Consider the following 22,577-nt stretch of genomic DNA (forward strand, 5'->3'; position numbering starts at 1 on the left):
TATGAATGTCTTAATGAATCAATGATTTATTGATAAAGTGATTTATCTATGAAAATAAGCATTCATAAAATGAATATTTTATAAATAATTCATAAACTCGAATGAATTTGTTTAGTCATAACTATTCATAAAAGAGCGGTTTATTTATGAATACTTTTATGAAGGAAGAGACATTTGTCTCCGGCTTGACCAGGGGGTTGGACTAGAAGACCTCCAAGGTCCCTTCCAACTCTACGCTGTTTGGTTGATCTCCAAGCAGGAAATCTCGGCTGCCCTTGTGAGAATGTGCCTGCTCGCCAACTCTTCGTTCTCCTTCGGGTGCAACGCCCACAGCGCCCAGTGGACTTGCGGCAAGGGCGCATCCTCGGAGCAGCGCCCATTAAACCTTAGGCGGTTTTATGATATGCGCGGACTTCAACTCCCAGAATTCCCTGCACGTCATGCAGAGGACACCTCCCCCACCGCACACTCCTGAGGCATCTGCGCAGGCGTAGTACGTGAGGGTTAGAGCCATTGCCCGTAAGTTGAGGTCATCTCTCTGCGCGGGCGTTGCGGTTACGTCACCATCGGCTGCGCCGGGGAAAAGATGGCGCTGGCCTGGCGGAGATGCTTGGTGCTCTGGCGGCGGCGAGGACCGAGCTCGGCCGGATACGCGACCTTGGGAGGTAGGCCCAAAAGAAAGGCAGGGGTTGGTTTCCCACCCGGCGTGGCGAGGAAGGAAGCCCAGTCGCCCCATATCGTCCGTTTGTCTTTCAGGCGCTGCGCAGCCGCAGAGGAGAGGCACCCTGAAAGAGACCCTGGCTGAACGCAGAGCCCAGAAGGAGTTGATCTACGTAAGCCCCTTGCGCCCTATCGGAAGGAGGGGGAGGGTGTCCTGCGTGGCTGATACTTACGTCGCAAAGGGGCGGGGCTGGCTGTTCTCATCACTTACTCCCCCCCCCCCGATTTAAAAACTTTTTAAAAAAAAAAAACCGTTAAATGCAGAAAAATGGACTGGAATGAGTTTTGTAGGGTCAATGGAGATTCTCAGCCATCCAAGTCATGGTTGTCTCAAAGGTGCTTTTTTTTTCAGGAGGCAACTGAACTTTCTTGCTTTTTTCCTTTTTTGAAGAGGTTTCACTTCTCATCTAAGAAGCTTCTTCAGTTCTGACTGGATGGTGGGGAAGGGAAGGATTTATATTCCTTGCAGGGAGCTGGTCCTTTGCATCCTTTTAGACAGCCATTGAAGGACTTGGAGGTTTACCTGTGTCCTCAGGGTCACTTGGGTAGTGGTAATAGTTCCTGTAGTCGGCAATTTTTCTCTCTCTGAAATTCCTTCTCCCCCACCATTCCATGGGTGCTCATCCCAAATTGTATGGCTAAAAGTCTGTAGAGTCTCCGTCCTCCAGGTCACGGTTGTCCCAAAGGTGCTTTTTCAGGAGGCAACTGGGCTTTCTCGGTTTTTTTCTTGTGAAGACGTTTCGCTTCTCATCCAAGAAGCTTCTTCAGCTCTGACAGGATAGTAGGGGATGGAAGGATTTATTATTCCTTGCAGACAGCTGGTCATTTGCATCCTTTTGAGGGGTCGTTGAGGCCACCTGTAGGTTTATCTGTGTCCTCGGGGTCACTGGAGTGGTGCAAATGGGTGTGGAGCCACCTTGGGACACTTTTAAGAAGATGTCGGATAACAATTTTTCTGACATGGTGTAGGGCAGCGATGGCGAACCTTTTTTGGCTCGCGTGCCACAAGTGGGGGGAGCGCAGGGGGGTCGCGTGTTGCATTACTCCCCCCCCATTTTTACATGCTTTTTTCGCCCTCCCCAGGCTCCAGAGGCTTTATAGGAGCCTGGGGAGGGCGAAAAGAGTCTCCCGCACCCCCCTGGAGGCCTTCCGGAGGCTTCAGGGACCGTCCGGAGGCTTCCCTGAAGCCTTCGGAACGCTTAAAACCACCCTCCGAGCAAACCAGAAGTGACTTCCGGTTTGCTCGGAGGGTCGTTTTAAGCGCTCCAAAGGTGTCAGGGAAGCCTCCGGACGGTCCCTGAAGCCTCCGGGGGGGGGGAGGCTCTTTTCGCCCTCCCCAGGCTCCTATAAAGCTTCTGGAGCCTGGGGAAGGTGAAAAATAGCTTTTAAAAGGGTGAATTCAGCTGGCTAGCGCGCGCATGCGCGCTGGCCAGCTGACAGGGCAGCGCCTCGCGTGCCCTGACAAATGGCTCCACGTGCCACTTGTGGCACGCGTGCCATAGGTTCGCCATCACTGGTGTAGGGTTTTCTGTCTGGGCAGGGGGTTGGACTGGAAGACCTCCAAGGTCCCTTCCAACTCTCTTATTCTATTCTGTATATGACACAGAGAAACAACACAGTGCCGTTCGGATGTATACATGTTCATGGTGAGAAAAACGAATCTTGCAAGTTTACTAGACAGATGGCAAAGTGAACAAAGCTGTTACAGAATCTGGTAGTCCAGCTAGAAATACTTTGAAGCCTTTTTCCAGAAGGGAGCAACAGAAACAGACCGTAAAGTGGGTGTGTGGGGTCTCTAACAATGCTTTGAGCTCTAAGCACATAGCTGGTGTGCCCTTTCTTGGGGGCTTTGTCTCTTTGACAGAGGTTACTGTTGATTACCAAAAAGAAAAGGTGGCCTGTGTAACTTTATTACGACAAGACACAATTGGAGTGCTAACATTCTAGCCACAAAATTCTTGTGTTGCAGTCAGATAATCTAGACAGAATGCTTTTCCTGCTGGAATGGGCTAATGATGTGATTCAGAGGAGGTATTCAGCAGGTTCTGACCAATTCTGGAGAACCGGTAGAGGAAAATTTGAGTAGTTCGGAGAACCGGTAAATACCACCTCTGGCTGGCCCCGCCCCCATTTATTCTCTTCCTCCCAAGTCCCAGCTGATCGGGAGGGAATGGGGATTTTGCAGTAACCTTCCCCTGGAGTGGGGAGGGAATGGAGATTTTATAGTATTCTTCCCCTGCCACGTCCACCAAGCCACGCCCACCAAACCAGCAGTAAACATTTTTGAATCCCACCACTGATGTGAGTCCTTTGTATACTGATGAATGATCTCAAAATTACATTTTTGTGTAGTTCAAAAAAAAAAACCCTCTGGAAAAGAGAAAATAGTATTCAAAGTGCAACTAAAAATCATGGTTAACGCCTATGCAAAGAGGTGAGGCAGATACTTGAATCGGTGTCTTACTGAGATTTTTGTTCTGCCATGTTTTCGCTAGGGCAATACTAAGAGAGCTGACAAGATGGAACCTGATCAGGACTGGACAAGCGTCTATCCAACTGCAGCTTCTTTCAAACCTTCTGCCGTGCCGCTTCCCATTCGGATGGGCTACCCAGTCAAAGGAGGTGTACCTCTTGCGAAAGAAGGCAACTTGGAACTTTTGAAGGTGAGATTGGGGGACGGCTACGTCAACATCCATCTCCATACCCCAGGTCTTTTAGGAAGCATTCTGGGACCTTTGACAGAACAAGTCCTTAAAACAAAGTATTTTAATTATATGACAAATACCCTGCTCTTAAGATAACTGCAGATTTATTGTAAGCATTAGCACCGATTTAGGAACTAACCATTCTGGGCTTTAATCTGGAATACTGGGTAGTTCTGCTTGGGTGGGAAAAGCTGGAAACCTGTTCCTTTAAATTGTTTGGAGGGTTTGGGACAGGAGTTTGTTCTACTTCAGGGCTGTCACTCGTGGGCCGGATGCATCATGCGCCGGCCATGCCCACACCCCGTTTAGCGAAAGGGGGGAAAAGTTCCAATTCATCATGTGGTGCCACTGTGACAACCCAGGTTTGACACCCTGTTCTACTTGAGTTGCCATGGGAAAAAAAGCTTAATATCACATGAATTTAATCTGAAGACCCAGATTAAAGTAAATCTGAGTTACTTTGAGCCAGATTTACTCAATCAACTTCATCTCTGTTGTGATGATCGGAGCGGCAGCCAGCTACCTTACCCCTAGAGTCCTAGTAGGAGAAATGGATCCAACACATCATAATCCTTAAAAAAATAAGCTTCCACTGAGGGCATGACCGGCTGAAGACGTGTCTGTGAACTACAGGCGTGACATTGAAGCATTAATTGACAGCCAGGGGTTAGATCCGCATCCTGAGCAAAGGGAGTTTTCCTCGGATCGAGGGGAAATCTGGAGATTGCCCACTTGATTCTGCAAGGTGGCTCCTCAGGATGTTAGGGGGATCCAAAGGGATCCTGCTGCAAAATCTATCAAGTCCCAAAGAAGCATAAAATGTAGTTCTGTGCTACAAAAGGAGATTGCTAGTCACTAGGAAAGGAAACTCCCACACATTGAATTGGCTGAGGCTGAGAAAAATGGCTCTAGCTGAAACCAGAGTGTGCGCTTGAGCCATTCAGTTTTATAAACAGAGTAGGAAGTGGGAGGGAAGAAATTAATGGAGCAGTCAGAGTCTCATGGACAACTGTAGGTGTTGTGTTTGCAGCCTGAAGGAGGCAGGGATTGAACCCCACTCCCCCTGTACACTTTTGATGGCGAGCTCATTGGCTGATTTTAATGAGACATACTTCATACTTGTTTCAGATTCCCAATTTCTTGCATCTGACACCAGTTGCCATCAAGAAGCACTGTGCTGCTCTGAAAGGTCAGTCTTAAAGCATTTCCCCCCCCCCCCCCCCCAAAAAAATGAAGCTTAACAGAGACACCAGGAAACAGGTAGCTGTTTCAGATCTGTCTTACGTTAAATAAAATGCAGTACTTCTAGGGCTATAATAGGTTTTATTATACAAAGGATGTGAAGAAAAAACAAATCCTTAATAAATCACTTCTATTTAAATGAGTGACTTTTGGGATAGAAATATGAAGTGCTCTTTGTCAGAACAGAGATCATGCATAGCTCAGGATTGAGATATGTACCATGCTGCATAGATAGATGATTGATAGATGATAGATAGATAGATAGATAGATGATAGATAGATAGATAGATGATAGATAGATAGATAGATAGATAGATAGATAGATAGATAGATAGATAGATAGATGATAGACAGACAGACAGACAGAAAGACAGACAGACATAGATAGATGATAGATAGATAGAGATAGATGATAGATAGATAGATAGATAGATAGATAGATAGATAGACAGACAGACAGAGATAGATGATGATGATAGATAGATAGATGATAGATAGATAGATAGATAGATAGATAGATAGATAGATAGATAGATAGATGATAGATAGAAAGATAGACAGAGAGAGAGACAGACAGAGATAGATAGATAGATAGATAGATAGATGATAGATAGATAGATAGATAGATAGATAGATAGACAGAGATAGATAGATAGATAGATAGATAGATAGATGATAGATAGATAGATGATAAATAGATAGATAGACAGACAGACAGACATAGACAGATAGATAGACGGACAGATAGATAGATGGAGATAGATAGATAGACAGACGGACAGATATACCAATTGACAAAGAGCATCCTTGAACAAGACCTAAAACAAGATGGATGGGTGGATACACCCCCCCCCCCCCAACACCCCAGAGATGGTATTCAGCTGGTTCTTACCAGTTTGGGCGAACCGGTCGCAGTGGCTGCTGGAGGCTCCGCCCACCCACCCTGACGCAATGCACAACCTTCTGCACATGTGTAGAAGGCAGTGTGCATGAGCAGGAAGTGGTGTGCGTGAGTGAAGCAAGCATGCGCACTTGTGCGTTCACATTTGCGAACCGGTAGCAAGGGTAAGTGAATCCCACCACTGAAATACATGCATACACACACACACACACACACACACACACACACACACACATGATTAAGAGAAGACACCTTGGAAATGTGTGTATATTTGTGTGTATATTTGACATAGAGAATGTCCTTTGGACATTGGTTTTCTTTTCAGTTTTTTTTACAAACCCTTGGAACAAGTTGTAATGTTGCCTTAGGGTTTATTGGGGTTGACATCAGCCTTTGGTGAGTGCCGATTGTGGTAAAATTATGTCTGTGCTTTCCCTCCCATGACGGGCACTTCAGACTTCTGCACAGAGTGGCCTTCCGCCTTGGATAGCGACGAGAAATGTTTGCAGCACTTCCCCATTGAAATCGGCACAAGTGACTACGTTTCAGCAGGGCCGTCCCTTCGTAACCCGAAAGCAAGAGTGGTGACCCTGAGAGTAAGTGAGTTTAGGTTTCCTAAAATGGGTTCAGCTGCTTTAATTGCAAAAAAAACATAAAACCTGACAGTGTTAATCATGTATGGGGGATACAGAATAAATATTTTGGGAAGACAGAAAATGTGCTGAAAAAAAGGACACATCTCTTCCTGCTACTCAGCCATTTGTCCCCGTCCCCACCCTCCTCCCCCTTACGTTGCTTGTAAACAATTTTTAAAGAAATGTTTTAAAAAACCTGCACACTGCCAAGCTACCAGAAATGTCTCTATTACTCCCTACAAGATGCTTTCTAGAGCCTTTTTCTTCCTTTCCTGGATCTTCTCAGCCTCAGCGATGTTGTGATTTGTGCTTGATTTGGTTTTCAGCATTTTAACTTTGTATCTTTTGTTGTTGTTCCACTAAGAAAGTTAAAAATGCTGCACAGCAAATAAAGCACAAACAGCAACATTGCTTTCAATGTGTAAGCAGGACAGAGTGACAGGATATACTGTATTTTTCAGGGTATAAGACGCACCAAGATTTTGAAGAGGTGAATTAAAAAACCAAAAACGGCCCCATTTTTTGTCAAAAAAGGGGCATGCATAGCTTTTAGGAGGCTTATAGAGTGCTCCTGGGGGCTAGGGGGGGGGACAAAAATGAGCAAAAAGTGGCCCGTTTTTCACTCATTTTTGCCCTCCCCATCCCCCAGGAGCACTCTGGAAGCCTCCTAAAGGCTATGCATGGCCATTTTTGCAAAGGGGGCGGAGTTTGGGGAGGCCAAAAATGTTGCATTCAGTATTCATGCTGTAGTCAGATTTTCACCCTCTTTTTTGAGGGAAAAAGGTGCATCTTATACTCCGAAAAATACGGTAACTGCAGCAGATAAAGACATCTTCTTGCTGATTCAAATGAGGCCTCTAGCCCTTCAGAGCCCAGCTACCCAGTTTCCCTGAAAATAAGACCTATCCCAAAAATAAGCCCTCGCATGTTTACATATGTACCTAATAAAAGCCCCCCCCTCCCCCCCCAATAAACCGTACTTAAGAGCCTGTGTAGCCACCTGCCCATTCTGCCTGGTTGCACCGGCTTACCTCAGGGCCACCAAAGCCAGGCCACCCATGCCCCAACACCTGCCTCGCCTTGTGGGCGGCCCTAAACAGGAGGACCCTGCGTGACCCCTAGCCCACTTCTGCTTGCTTGCAGCCGCAACGGAGTAGGGGGACCAGTGGTGTGTTGGTGCCATGGCCATGAGGCAAGGCAGCGGTCGGGGTGTGGATGGCCTGGCTGTGTGGGCCCTGATGTAAGCCGGTGCAGGTCGCATGGGGCAGCTCCATCCCCCTACCTCGCCTCATGGCCACGGCACCAGCATGTTGCTTGGCTTCCTTCCCCGCCGCGAGCATGCGTGGACCTCCCGTATATGGAGAAAAGTAAGACACCCTCCAAAAATAAGCCCTAGTGCTTATTTTGGGGCCCATGTTTGGGGGAACATGGTTTTTTCCCTCTATTCACTGCGTCCTTCTCTTGGGTTTTTTTCCTTCATTAACTGGTAGACCTGAACATAATGACTACAGTTGAGCCAAAGGTTTCTGTTGCTAAGTGAGATGGTTGTTAAGTGAACCACTGCCCCATTTTACCTCATTTTTGGCCACAGGTGTTCCATGAATCACTGCAGTTCAGTTAGCAACACAATTCTGAAGTGATTCTGCCTTCCCCATTGTCTTTGCTGCCAGAAGGTTGCAAATGTGTTTGTCTTTGGGGGACCATCTAGCACTGTGATGGCGAACCAATGGCACGCATGCCACAGGTGGCACACGGAGCCATTTTTTACGGCACGGGAGGCGTTGCCCTGTCAGCTCCAGCGTGCATGCGCGTGCTGGCCAGTTGACTTCGGCTTTCATTTTCAGCCGTTTTTCGCCCTCCGGAGGCTTCAGTTTTTCGGAGGGCGAAAAACGACCCTATGGGCTTACAGTTTGTAAGTCCGTTCCCAAGCTTCTCGGTTGCTCATAGGGCCATTTTTCATCTGGGGGGGGGGGGAGAGGGGCGAGGAGACTGTTTTCACCCTTCCCAGGCTCCTAGAAAGCTCTGGAGCCTGGGGAGGGCGAAAAACTGGTCTATTGCATGCCAAAAGCAGGGGGTGGGGGGATCACGTGCATAGAATTACGGGTGGGCATGCCCTGCGCTCCCCCCGCTTTTGGCATACGATGGAATAAAAGATTAGCCATCACTGATCTAGCCCCTATCATTTGTAAATAGATGCATTATGTGTTTCAGTGCAGTTACTCTTTGGACCTTCAGAGTTGCTCATAGCTCGATTTCCCCCTCCCAGGTGAAACTGTCAAATCTCAATTTGGATGACCATGCAAAGAAGAAGTTCATCAAACTCGTAGGCGAGCGATACTGTGGGAAGACAGATTCCGTTACTATCACAACAGACAGGTAACGCCATGGGAGAACTTTCTGCTGGCCCAAACCGGCAATATTCAACCTAACTGCCCACTAAACTCTTTTCCTGGGATTTAAAAACTGCTCCGCCAAATTCTAAGATTTCAAATTATTTTTGGTGGTTGGTAACCCAGTCGAGCCTGTTGTAGGTGCAAAATGTGACTTCAGTTCATCATTTTCAGATTCAATTTGATTTTAAGACTGGCAAACAGACTTAGGGTGTTATTCATATGCGATAACATGGGGCTGCTCATTTTGGAGCCTTCCAGTTGCTGGTTGGGAATGCTGGAATTTGGTATAATTTTCTTCTTTTCGAGCCGTGGTGGCGCAGTGGTTAGAATGCAGTATTTGCGGGCTAGTTCACTGCCCACTGATAGCAGTTCGATCCTGACCAGCACAAGGCTGACTCATCCTTCCATCCTTCCGAGATCGGTAAAATGAGGACCCAGATTGTTGGGGGCAACAGGCTGACTCTGTAAACCGCTTAGAGAGGGCTGGAAAGCACTGTGATATAATAAGTGCTATTGCTATATTTTTCTTGTTTTCCAGGTGTCCTCTAAGAAAGCAAAACTATGATTACGCAATGTACCTTCTAACTGTTTTATTCCATGAATCGTGGGTAAGAATATTTGCTAATTGATTATGTATTGTTTGAGTATTCAACAGATCCCACATATTGACAGGGGAAAAGTCACAACAATCCCATTCTTATCAGTTTCCTTCCTGGCCAGATAGAACATAGTAAATGATATAGTAAAATGGCTTTAATCTTTCTAAAATGCCCAGACCGGAAATCACAGGCATTATCTACATTCTGAGAGAGCAGAAGGATTCATTAGCGTGCATGACAAGTACACAACCTTTTCTTTTAGAAAGTTACATCTTTCCAAAGCATGCAAATAACCGGCCCTTCAATTAAATAAACATAATGCCTAATAAATTTGAATGTAAGGTAATCGTCGGCTTTAGGCCACAATTGAGACCAGAATTTCAAGGTGGTTGTTAAGTGAGCCATGCTCAATTTTACCACCTTTTTGACAAAGTTAAGCAAATCGCTCAAGTGTAGACCAAAATCACATGGTCATTAAGCAAATCTGACTCTTCTCCCGTTAAGTCAGATTATATATAAATATATAAGTGGTAAATGTGAGAATGCAAGAACCAGGCATAAGTTAAAGATTGCCTGTATTCATTTGTACGTCTGCTTCCTAAGTGTCTTTTCTGCATGAGAGCTAAGGGGAGAAATGGGGCGATGCAGAGAATGGATATGTAACCCATTTATTCCTAGTCTGCACTTAATTCTCACTCTACCTACCTTTTCCTATCTTACTAAATCTTAACATGTGACATTTAACATTTTAAGATCTCATCTTTCCTACTGTCTTCTCCTATTGGCAGCGTATGATTTATCAATTGTTGTTTATAACTTAATGATATTGTAACTATGATCTATGATCTATCCTCTCTGTTTATATGTACACTGACAGCTTATGTACTAGAGACAAATTCCTTGTTCCAATCACACTTGGCCAATAAATAATTTTGTTCTGCTCTACTCTACTTTATTTCTATTCTCTGTTTCTATTCTCTATTCTTCTCTTCTAATTCTCTATTTCTTCTATTCATTTCTTTTCTACTCATTTCTATTTTCTGTCCTGTCCATGACTCATGAAGTAGGGATTGGGAATTAGGAAGCAGGGTTTGTGAGCCCAATTGGTGGTGGTACTAGTGGGATTTTCCTAAAATGGTACTCTTTTGGAACGCATCACCTTCTCTGCCTGAACGTTACATGAAAAGAGATCTCTGTTCCTGCATGTTTGGGCTAATCTTGTCCTTACAGTGGATTCTCTGGATTTGCAAAAATACCTAGAAAGCCGTGTGAGAACCCCCTGCTGTAAAATGCCAGAATTGCTTCAAGAGTGCTGCTGGCTCCCATGGATTGGGTTACTGTATAGTCCGTGCTAATTAAAAGCCGTAGCCTTTTCAAAGCTTTAGATAATGAACTTTCCCTCATTACCAATGCACGGCAGTCTACTTACCTTTCTGCAGCATTCAAACATCGATTCTACACTGGAAGCTCAACAGGTGAGATTACTAATTCCAGAGTAGCACATGTGCGCTTGGCTCTAGTATTACCTACTGATGGAAGACTTGGGTATATGATATGTGAGTGATTGGTGTATATTGAGTACACCCATGTCTCTTGCCCTTTTATTACCTTTCAGCTTCCACATAAATACTTAACGGCCTCATCAGTTGTAATTGTCTTTGATTTCATGATAAATTAATGAGCCATCTGCAACACATTGCTTTCTCTCTTTCATTGGTGATCCGTCCAAAAGAAACCACATTTTTAAATAACTTTTGGGCAACCCCCCTGAATTTTTATCCCTTGGATTTTAAGAGATGTTCATCCCTAAGAATGTTATTACTTGTCCTACCTGGATAGTAGTGTAGGAGAGAAACATAAAAGATGGTATTTAAGTCATTGATTTGGCATAAAACTGATTAGGTGGAGTAAAACGCAGGATTTTAAAAAAAAAAACAACCCTGCAATGTAAAACTCCATGGGAAGAGGTGAGATCAATGACAGAGGAGAATAACCCCTGATACTAGATCATTTTTGGTTGCTCTGGGGAGTTTTGCAGAGTGCAAAAACTTTTTTTTTATTTGCCTCTTCAAAACCTTGGTGCATCTTATACTCTGAAAAATACGGTATGCCTTTTTTGGGGGTGGGGGTGGCGTCTTAAATCATTTTCACTTGGACTTTGTTTATATGTAACCTGAAAAGTTTTAAGAACTGCTCAGGTTATTTTAAAAAGGAGAGTTTTATGCCACTAGCCCTAAATGAATCTGATTAAAAGATTGTAGGGAAGTTGATGTTTTCCCCATTCAGGCAGTTCGAATCAATTTCAGTTTAGCCTTAGATTCTTAAGTTACTTCTTCCTAACATGTCGTTAGCCCCATCGGATGGATGGGTCTTTGCTAACAAATGCAGATTTTTTTTGACCAGGTAAAAAATTGTTTATCACAAGGGCAGTATATATGGCTCTTGTTTTTAGCAGCTTAATTCTTTTTTTTTTTAGCAGCTTAATTCTTACCTGTTCTATCCTAAACCACCATCCTGTGTGAAAAGTTGCGTAATAATTCACCTTTGTGATTTTTGGGAGGGCTGAAGTGTGAGACGTAAACATTTACTGCCCCCAAGTGGCAGAGGTCAGTTTTTGCATGCATAGAGGTCTTGCAGACATTTGTAGGAGTCCGTTTATTCTGCAGATTAACTGGCAGCTTGGAAGCCCTTAGGTTTATAAAAGATTAATGTCAAAGGAATAGAATAGAATAACAGAGTTGGAAGGGACCTTGGAGGTCTTCTAGTCCAACTCCCTGCCTAGGTAGGAAACCCTACACCATTTCAGACAAATGGCTATCCAACATCTTATACAATAATACAATAGTAGAGTTGGAAGGGACCTTGGAGGTCTTCTAGTCCAACCCCCTGCCTAGGCAGGAAACCCTATACCGTTTCAGACAAATAGCTATCCAACATCTTCTTAAAGACTTCCAGTGTTGGAGCATTCACAACTTCTGGAGGCAACTTCTGTTCCACTGATTAATTGTTCTAACTGTCAGGAAATTTCTCCTCAGTTCTAAGTTGCTTCCCTCCTTGATTAGATTCCACCCATTGCTTCTTGTTCTACCCTCAGCACCCTCTACTTGCTTTGGAGAATAGCTTGACTCCCTCTTCTTTGTGGCAGCCCCTGAGATATTGGAAGACTGCTATATTGTCTCCCCTGGTCCTTCTTTTCATTAAACTAGACATACCCAGTTCCTGCAACCGTTCTTCATATGTTTTAGTCTCTTGTCCCCTAATCATCTTGGTTGCTCTTCTCTGCACTCTTTCTAGAGTCTCCACATCTTTTTTACATCGTGGCGACCAGAACTGAATGCAGTATTCCAAGTGTGGCCTTACCAAGGCCTTATAAAGTGGTATTAACACTTCACGTGATCTTGATTCTATCTCTCTGTTTATGCAGCCTAGAAGCGTGTTGGGTTTTTTGGCAGCTGCTACACACTGCTAGCTCATATTTAAATGGTTGTCTAATAGGACTCCAAGATCCCTCTCACAGTTACTACTATTGAGGAAGTGGGAACACATACACCACATTTTCTCAATGAAAGGCGGAAGATTGGTTTGGATGTGTGTTAATTGGTAATTTTAGTTTTTAAGGGTTAATTTCACTGGGGTTTTAACTTTTTTAGGTATTGTAACTTATTTATTTATTCTTACCTCCTCTGTACGCTATATAATACTTTTGTACGTCGCCCCGAGTCCCTGTGGGGAGAGGGGGCGACTAATAAGTTCAAGTAATAAATAAATAAACAACTTTCTTCTGTAAAGGAGAATAGTGGCGTAGGAGTAATAGGATTTGAGTGGAAGTTGCGCCTTTGTGGCTACTCATAAATTTCTTTATTTGAAAGCTGAACTGCAGCTTTTCATTGGCATCGGTTAAAGGCCGTGCTGGAAGTTAAATTCTATGGGCCTTGGGCCCAATTGTTCCTTGACCATCCAGGTTCTAGTATATTCCTATAGTAAGGAATTCTATCTATCTACTTTCCTCTTCGTTTCTATTTTAACAAATAATATATATCTGGGATACATCACAGAGCTCGCTCATCACCAATAACTCTTAAGAGGTCAGCGGGTAAGAATCAGAACTAAAAATAAACATTAGTCATGTCTATGGAGATTCTCAGTCATTCAGGTCATGGTTGTCCCAAAGAAGTTTTTTCAAGGGGCAACTGGACTTTCTTTGTTTGAAATAATAGAACACTTGTTTTGTTTTTCCTTGAAGATGTTTCCCTTCTCATCCAAGAAGCTTCTTCAGTTCTGAACAGACATTGTTTGGGACGTTGGGACATTGTTAGTCATGCTGGAATTAAACATCATCGGAGACTCTTTATAGAGTTCCAGATGAGTAAAATAAATGGAAATGCACTGCCCTCACTACCCCAACACATGAAAAACAGCTTATAATCTGCCGGAAGGGAGGTTCTCAAGCCTTTTGCTAGAAAACACCTATTGTTCCTTAAAAAGTAGTGTATGGCATTTTACTCTTATGTTAAGCAGCGAAGAGATCCCACTCAAATCCTACAAGCCATTGAATATAGATAGAATAGGGTAGGGTAGAGTAGAATAGAATAGAATAGAATAGAATACAGCAGGAATAATATAGTATAGAATAGAATTCTTTATTGGCCAAGTGTGATTGGACACACAAGGAATTTGTCTTTGGTGCATTATGCTCTCAGTGTACATAGATATACATATACTTCGGTTGTCCTTTTCTTCAGCACTTCCCAAGGGAAGAGAGCATTCCTGACTTTCTAATGGTGGGCTATTTAGTCAAGAATTTTTAAAAACCCTGCTGTCAAAGTTTAGAACACCACGCAGGTTGGGGACACAGGACTTTCCATTCATGGGCGAAATTGAGAAGGACAATCAACTTCCCAGAGCAGGTTCACTCACCTTTATTGAATTTCTGCTTAGCTTTGGAGGAGCCCCAGGGTCTTTAGAAGGTACTACCCTCAACCTCAGGGGATGCGGTGGCTCAGTGGCTAAGACGCTGAGCTTGTCGATCAGAAAGGTCGGCAGTTCAGCTATTCAAATCCCTAGAACCGCGTAACGGAGTGAGCTCCCGTTTCTTGTCCCAGCTTCTGCCAACCTAGCAGTTCGAAAGCATGTAAAAATGCAAGTAGAAAAAATAGGAACCACCTTTGGTGGGACGGTAACAGCGTTCCGTGCGCCTTGGGCGTTGAGTCATGCCAGCTACATGATCACGGAGACATTTTTGGATAGCGCTGGCCCTTCGGCTTTGAAACGGAGATGAGCACTGCCCCCTTAGAGTCAGGAACGACTAGCACGTATGTGCGAGGGGAACTTTTACCTTTACCCTAAACCTCTGGAATGTGCATGACTGCATTTCTGATCTTTCAGGGTTTTCCTCCCTGATCTTGTTTTCATTTTTTTCCCCCCACCAGAAAACGGAACCATGGGAGAAAGAAATTACCGAAGCAGATATGCTGGAGTATGTCTGGGAGAATAGCGTCTCTGAAAAAAACGCTTTAAAGACATTGCTTCAAATCAGAGCAGCTGAAAAAGCCGAAGAAAAGAGCAGAGAGGAACTTCTCGCCTCTGAGGTGATGCAGGATTACAAGAAGTCCGTGGTTCTCTTGAAAAATGAAGGGGAGACAGAGAAGAATCTTTTGGAGTATAAAAACTCGGTTAAAAGACTGTTAAACATCCAGGCCTTGTAATGTAAGCAGTTATTTGGTGGGATGCTGTAAATGTGCTGATGGATATAGTCCTAATAAAAAATTTTTTTTCTTAATATCCAGTTGCAAAATGAAAATCATCACCTTTCACCTCCTCTTCCCCTGCTCCCCAATATATTTCACCCAGAAAAACCAACCAACTACAACACCGTTGGAATTCAAAAGTTGTGAATATTACACATTAAATACTTTTTGCCACGCTCATCCTGCCATGCGACTTACTCTGGGTAGCTTATAGGATTCTGTTCAATCCTGAACATGGTCTAAATTCTCTTTGCAAAACTACCACAATTTGTGCAAAATTTAAAAAAAAAAGTCAAGGGAAGGGAAAGAATATTGTGGTAACCAGTTCCTGTTTTAGTCCCACACCAACATTCTTAAACCACCTATTGCCTGTCCTGCTCTTTTTATTATGTTCCTTTGTTGGCTCATCTTGAAAGAACAAAATTCACATCAGACCTTCCAAACTCAATTGGAAATGATTGTAGCTGAGAATCGGTGCGGAATGAAAGATGGGTGCTAAGGAGAAAAAAAACTAAAAACCGAGAAGCTAACGGTAAATATTTTGCAGACATTCAAGATGAAATCAGAACAGCATTGTCTCTGGAAACCATGCAGAAATAAAGAGGGTCCCAAAGTATTCCATTCATCAACTACTTTCTTGTGTAATTCTTACAGATTAGATTGCAGCAATTGCTGAAGATTACATACATGGTCCAAAATGAATGTTGGTGGCTGAAAACTTGATGCGACACATTTCCCAGTCGGGAAGTGATTCTAGGCTCTGAACTGCATATGTAACCACAATTTTCCTGCTGAATTTCTGCCATCGAGGCTTTGTGTTTTGTCAAATTACCCCAGTCATCTTCATTTAACAACCCCATAATCCCTTGCGGTGATGGAGTCCGAACAACTGAATGGAGCTAGCAGAGTGTTTTAATGGCCAGCTGACCTTCCTGTCGCCAATGCGGATTTTTGTTCAGCAGATATATACTCATCGTGTCCAGAGAGAGAAATACCTGCCTCTACCTAGGATCGAACTCACAGCCTCCTGATTTGTTGGACTTTCCTTGTACAGTTTAGACTCCAGATCCCTTATCATCTTTATTAGTTATCTCTACAGCCTTCCCCTTCCTTCCCTTTCCCCTCCCCTCCCCTTTTCCTTACCTTACCTTTTCCTTCCCTTTTTCTTTTCCATTCCCTCTTCCTTCCTTTCCCCTCCCCTTCTCCTTCCCTTCCATTAAGTGGTGGGTTTCCAATTTTTTTACTACCAGTTTGCTCTTGCTCGCTTGCACAACGCTTCTGCGCATGCACAGAGGCATCCGGACAGGTGGGTGGAGCTTCCCACCACCGCTACTACTGTTTCGGCCGATCCGGGCCAAGCCAGGATCAACCCACCTCTGCTTCCATTCCATTCCTGATGAATTTGGAATCTGACCATTAAAAACTACTTTTAACGGCAGTGTATTTTATGAATTGGTTGGGTGCTGATCTTCCTTCCTGCCTTGGTTTATAACGACCTCTCTTTTTCCATCCTGTTGCCCAAAAGATACTGCAGAAGCAACAGCAGCCCATGAAAACCAACAAAGAACAAAGTAAAATCAGGGGCAACCAAGCCCCCCACTCTGCCATCTCCTCTGTGGGCTGCTGGCCTTCCTCGGGAGAACTATTGTTCCTTCCGCTGTAGACTTTGGTTTCATTCAAGGGTTTGCTGGAATTGGGAAGGATCCCACTGGGTGATAGCGACGCCGTCTGGATGGGTGCAGGATCAGAGACAGGAGATGCCTTGACATCATCTGAAGTGGTCGAAGAGGTGGTCCTCCCTGGAAGAATCTCAGTTGCTTTCGCTAAATGGTCCATCGCTGAAGCCGATGCCATCGATGTGGTGGGTGAGTTCTTGAAGGCAACATCTACTGATGAGCTCCTGCTACTCCTGTCCATGCCTGGCTTTGGGGTTGTTGTGGGGGAGGAGGCTTCCAGGAAAAGGAACCTTGGGGAAGATAGTTCATCCTGGTCTGTTTGTAGGTCAGCGATCCGTGCTCCGCCATGCCTCTCCCATTTACTAAAAGAAGACCTGGTGTTTATATCCTTGAACGAGAACTTCTCAAAAACGAGAAGGTCGGGATCAATGCCTGGGAAAACAGAAGCCAAGAAAGAAGAAAGTTTTCGTTTCTCTCCTCTCATCCAATGGCGGCTGATCTATAGATTTACCTCCACCAACTTCGCCTTGTGCACCAGTTATGCCCCTTCAAGAACAAGGGAGGCCTTCCACCCAGTCACTCATGCCCTGGTCATCTCCAGAATGGACTATTTCAACATTCTGTACATGGGCATAACCTTGAAAAGTATCCAAAAGTTTCAACTGGTGCAGAATGCAGCCGCATGAGCTACCGTGTTTCCCCGAAAATAATACTGGGTTTTATATTAATTTGTGCTCCAGAAGAGGCATTATGGCTTATTTTAGGGGAAATACGGTACTAAATGTGTCTGTCTGACTGATGGTCTTAAATGGGGCTTATTTGGGAGGTAGGATTTATATTACGAGCATCCTGAAAAACCATGGTAGGGCTTATTTTCCAGTTGGGTGCCCAAAAATGGGCACATATAACATTTTTGCTTTATGAACTGCGTTGGGTGCCAATTTGCTTCTGGGTCCAGTCCAAGGTGTTGGCTATTACCTATAAAGCCCTTATGAGGGCCAGGCTACCTATGGAACTAACTTGTCCCCATCACATCTGTTCTGACCGAGGGTTCCCAAGAGCATAAAGCAGACTCCTTGTCCTGACAAAAACCCCTTTTATTAATTGACTGTGAATTCTGCTCATTCCCATCCAGCAAAGTCTTTCAAAGGAGGATTTACAGTCACAAACCTTATCTGGCTTGGAGAGCTGCCAGGATGATATCTGCAAAACTTGACAAGGAGTCTCGGAGAGTCACGAACCAATTAAGCAAACTAATTGTCTCCTGCAAACTCCTCTCCCCTTTTGCTCCTCTTTTATTCCCTCTGGGAGGGGCCATTCATCGTCCACCTGTGGCCTTACTCCCAAGTCGACCCCTGTTCCTTAGCTGTTCCTTTCATCTGGCAACTAACACTGGGAACAGGCTCCAGCTGTTCTTCTGTCTCACTGATGTCTGACTCCGAAGGTAGCTGATAACTGGCATACGGCCCTGGCCCCCTCTCTGCCCCTCATCAGAGCCTTCCCCAGACTCCAGGACTGGCCCATGTTCCTCCCCAACCTCTTCACTGTCCGAATTTACTGCTAGCTCTGCTGGCCACTGGCAGGTCACAACAACATTAACCTATCCCACTTTTTCAGGCAGGGAAGGCATGCTAGAGATCCTGTGGGTTTTCTTTCTTTGTCTCTATTAAAAATATGTTTGTGTTTTATATTTTCTTTGAATAAACCAAAGATTATACAGGAAAAAGTGGTAAAAACAAATTTCATATCTGGATATTTTCTAAAAAAAGCAAGAACTACAGTTTTTTAAAAATATGATTTTTATGACATCATACAGCCCAGCAATCACAGCATCCTAAAAAGGGTATAATTATGATTATTAACTACATGGATATGGATAGAAGACAGCTAGAAGTTTGTTGCTTCCTTCCAGCTTCTTTGCTATAAAGTTTTACCATACTTTTTTTTAAAAAAATCTGGATTTTAGTTATGCACATGTGCAAATCACTATTTCCCTCTGAGTGTGCACTAATGCATACTTGGAGGGAAATGGGCAGTTCAGAAATGTAGTAAACAAATAAGCAAGCAAGACTCACCTGGTGTAATATTGTAGAGGATCACACTGCTTGTAGGTTTTACTATGCAGCTTTCCAGCATTGGGCAATACATGTGAATGCAGTTTGTATCATCGATTTTGTTTTTGTAGTTGAAAACAGCCAAGTTACAGGAAACTAAAAAGTAGAGAGAGAGAGGAAAATTTTAAGCCGAGGCCTGACGCTGTCTATGCTGGATGAGCTTTATCAGACTGTGGAACGTATTAATTAAAAAAAATCCCTGAGTTAGGGTGCTAAAAATTATAATTCTCCAGGCATATATCTTTCCATCAGCAAATCTTGATTTAAAAAATCATCCAAAAAAAAGAGAGGATAAGCAGATTATCTTTCTAATATATTTTTTGCCTAAAACCAGGTTATATGTTGTCAGGATTATGTGTCACAATACTTCGCCATATGAAAACAGGGATTGCCTTGTGCCAAATCAGTATTCCAATAATGGATGGATTCAGTCTTTAGCTCTTGTTTCAGTTAGTGCCTTTATCCTACCAGCCCGCAGCACGCATGAGAGAGAGAGAGAATTGTGCAAGAGAATTCTCCTTTGTTTGAAAGTTCAGCTCTGGAGGCCATTGACCAGTGCCTGAAGAAATGCAAGAAAGGGGCTGAAAAGACCTTTAAAATATTTTTTCTAGCCATCAGAATGGTTGACTGATTGTAAGCCACCTAGAATCAGCTGTAGGTGAGATGTCCAACATACAGAGCCAGTTTGGCCCAGTGCTTAAGGCACCAGGCTAGGAAGGAAAAGGAGAGGGAAAGGTTGTTAGTTTAAGTCCACCTTAACCATGCCAGGTGAATGCCCTTAGGCCAGTGGCTCTCTCTGAGCCCCACTCACCTCAGGAGGCTGTTACTATTGTAGGGGGGGGGGAAGGAGGAGGAAGGAGTAGATGTATAGTTGCTGCCTTAAGTTATTGGGAAAAATAATAAAGGTGAGATACAAAGAAAGAAAGAAAGAAAGAAAGAAAGAAAGAAAGAAAGAAAGAGGGATGGAGAGGGAGGGAGGGAAGGAAGGAAAAGAGAAAGAAGGAAGGAAGGAGGGGGAGGAAGGAAGGGAATGAAAGAAGGAGGGTGGGAGGAGGGAAGAAGGAAGGAAGGAAGAATATCAGAAGGAGAAGTATGGGAAGGGAAAGAAGAGGCAGGGAGGGAGGGAAGGAAGGAAGGAAAGAAGGAAGGAAGGAAGGAAGGAAAAGAAAGAGGGTGGGGAGGGAGGAAGGGGCTCCCCTTGAGATGCACCCGAAGACTACAGCTAGTTCAGAATGCGGCCGCGCGGGCTATCATGGGGAGTACCAGGTACTCCCACATAACACCTCTCCTGCGCGAGCTGCACTGGCTACCTGTGGTTTTTCGGGTGCGTTTCAAGGTGTTGATTACTATCTTCAAAGCGCTCCATGGCACAGGGCCTAGTTACCTGCGGGATCGCATCTCACCTCATACATCCCTGCGACCAATTCGCTCCCACAGGGAGGGACTCCTCCGGGTGCCGTCCATTAAGCAATGCCAATGGGCGGCGCCCAGGAGTAGAGCCTTCTCTGTGATGGGCCCAACCCTCTGGAATGACCTCCCCCCCCCCCCCCCGATATCAGAACCACTACCGACCTCCGCTCCTTCCGACAGAAACTCAAGGCCCACCTGTTCCAATTAGCTGGCCTAGCCGATTTATAGTCCCGTTTTCCTCCTGGCAAACATCTTATTCTGGGGTAGTTTTTTAGGAGTAGTTTTTAATTCTTTAATTCTAATTTTAATTATTACTGTACAGTTTATATGTTACCTCCTCCATCTATATTTATATTTATGTATTTATATTGTTGTTTTAATATGACTGTACACTGCCCCGAGTCCTTTCTGGGAGAGGGCGCGGTTTATAAATTAAATAAAAGTAAAAAGTAAAAGTAAAGTAAAGGAAGGAAGGGAAAGAAAGAAAGAAAAGTCGGGAAGAGGGAATAAGGAAGGAAGGAGGAATATCAGAAGGAGAAGTATGGGAAGAGAAAGAAGAAGCAGGGAGGGAGGGAAAGAAGGAAAAGAAAGAAGGAGGTAAGAGGGAGGTAGAAAAGAAAGGAAAGAAACAAAGAAAGAAAGAAGGGAGAGGGAGGGAGGGAGGAGGGAAGAAGGAAGGAAGGAAAAAGAAAGAGAAAAAGAAAGGAAGGAAAAGAAAGAAAGAAAAAGAAAAGGAATGTTTTGCCTTGCTTTTGAATACCATAGGTAAAAAAAAAAACCTTAAATGTTGATGCACCAAGCGGCTAATACTTTGTTTTCCATGCAGAATCCCTTGGAGTCTTTCCCGAAGAAGGAAATAAATCCTTACCATCCTTGAGGATACAGCAGGCTCGGCTGCATTGCTTGCCAGTGGATGCAGCATAAATGTTGAGGATGTGAGCTCCTCGCTTCTGGGAATGCTCCAGATCAACCGAAAGCCCCGGGAATCGTCCGATCCAGCAGTTTTTGTAAAACGTGGTGGGGGAGCAAAGGCCTTCTGACCTGCACATGCAGCCCCAAAACAGCAGGACTTCTGCCAGAGCCACTAGCAGAAACATCTCAAAAGCATCTCCTTAGCAAAGGTCTTGTTCTCCAAGGCATAAGAAATGCTGAATGAGAGAAGCTCAGTGCTGCCTGACAGGACAACCTGTTTGCACCTGATGGCTGTAACTTTCCACAGGACTAGGAAGCCATTTGCAAAGAATAATCACTCCCCATCTTCGCCCAGCTGCTTGAACTTCATGAGGTAGATCTTGAGTTCGCATAATGACACCTGGTTGAATAATAAAGAATTTCCAGCTATTATTATTGGGCCAGAAACAGTATAGCAGCTGTTCTGAGCTAGGCTCCCTGAGAGCATGAAGCAAACTCCTTGTCCCCACCAAAAAAAACCAACCCTTTTATTAATTGACTGTGAATTCTGCTCATTCACAACCAGCAAAGTCTTTCAGGGGAGGATTTACAGTCACAGACCTTATCTGGCTTGGAGAGCTGCCAAACTTGGCAAGGAGTCTTGGAGAATCACAGGCCAATGAAGCGAACTAATTATCTCCTGCAAACTCCGCTCCCTTTTGGCTCCTCTTTTATTTCCTCTGGGAGGGGCCATTCATTGTCCACCTGTGGCCTTACTCCCAAATCGACACCTGCTCTTTACCTGTTCCCTTCGTCTGGCAACTCTGCGCATGCGCACACTGGGAACAGACTCCAGCTGTTCATCTTTAAGGGGCGTGCATAAGCCCACCATTGTGCCTACCATCCCTGCCCTACTTTCCCCATTTATTCGTACCCATTTCATTCATGCTCATGTTTATTCTTATACCTATTATCTTGTAAATGATTGACAAATCAACTAAATCAAATAAAAATAAATACATGTGCCTCAGTGATGTCTGACTCTGAAGGCAGCTGATAACTGGCATACGGCTCTGCCCCCCTCTCTGCCTCCAACACAGAGCCCTCATCAGAGCCTTCTCCAGACTCCAGGACTGGCCCATGTTCCTCCCCAACCTCCTCACTCTCCGAATCTGCTGCCAGCTCTGCTGGCTGCTGGCGGGGCACAAAAATGGCTTTCTCCCTTGAAAGGGAGTCTGTGATGCATCCTAACAGGGGACAGTTTTTGAAGATTTCCTCACTTGGTGATTAAAAGAAAAAAAAAGCCAACGGTATTTTATGTCTAGAAAACGATTCTAGAACTTCTTGCTTTAGGCTTTAGAAAATCTTTACCCAGGGCATCTTAGAAATGTTCCTGTTCTTATCTGCTTTTTTCCTCCCTTTAGAAATTCCGCAGTTGCTCCATTGAAGAACCATCCCATTAAAAACTGTTCCCAAAACTCAACTGGAATCTGTTTTTCTAAATACACTTATTTTGTATCCTGAGAAAATACCGCCGTTGGCCT

At 44.3% G+C, this 22,577-nt stretch overlaps 2 protein-coding genes across 2 annotated transcripts; one reads left to right on the forward strand and one right to left on the reverse strand.

The window, feature by feature from the left end:
• The first annotated feature begins 506 nt into the window (after positions 1 to 506).
• MRPS35 (mitochondrial ribosomal protein S35) lies at positions 507 to 14,974 on the forward strand. Its single transcript, XM_081958027.1, has 8 exons — positions 507 to 665; positions 757 to 833; positions 3,216 to 3,383; positions 4,554 to 4,614; positions 6,025 to 6,164; positions 8,470 to 8,579; positions 9,135 to 9,204; positions 14,625 to 14,974. The coding sequence occupies exons 1-8, from the start codon at positions 587 to 589 to the stop codon at positions 14,898 to 14,900; spliced, it is 981 nt and encodes a 326-aa protein (XP_081814153.1). The 5' UTR covers positions 507 to 586; the 3' UTR covers positions 14,901 to 14,974.
• A 519-nt stretch (positions 14,975 to 15,493) lies between these two features.
• MANSC4 (MANSC domain containing 4) lies at positions 15,494 to 21,961 on the reverse strand (the record flags this gene model as incomplete). The annotated part of the gene is made up of 4 exons (XM_081957121.1): positions 21,011 to 21,961; positions 18,694 to 18,828; positions 16,543 to 17,050; positions 15,494 to 15,521 (listed from the first exon to the last, which is right to left on the reverse strand). Exons 1-4 carry the CDS (start codon positions 21,237 to 21,239, stop codon positions 15,494 to 15,496), a joined length of 900 nt encoding a protein of 299 aa, XP_081813247.1. The 5' UTR covers positions 21,240 to 21,961.
• Between the last annotated feature and the right edge of the window lie 616 nt (positions 21,962 to 22,577).

Source organism: Natrix helvetica, assembly GCF_964273705.1.
Source record: "Natrix helvetica genome assembly, chromosome: 6".
Classification (NCBI taxonomy): Eukaryota; Metazoa; Chordata; class Lepidosauria; order Squamata; family Natricidae; genus Natrix; species Natrix helvetica.

Bases quoted from the DNA above. Each gene is read 5' to 3' on its own strand.
- MRPS35 (XM_081958027.1), top strand. From the start codon at position 587: ATGGCGCTGGCCTGGCGGAGATGCTTGGTGCTCTGGCGGCGGCGAGGA. The intron at 666-756 runs GTAGGCCCAAAA...TTTGTCTTTCAG, and splicing joins CGGATACGCGACCTTGGGAG to GCGCTGCGCAGCCGCAGAGG. The intron at 3,384-4,553 runs GTGAGATTGGGG...TACTTGTTTCAG, and splicing joins GCAACTTGGAACTTTTGAAG to ATTCCCAATTTCTTGCATCT.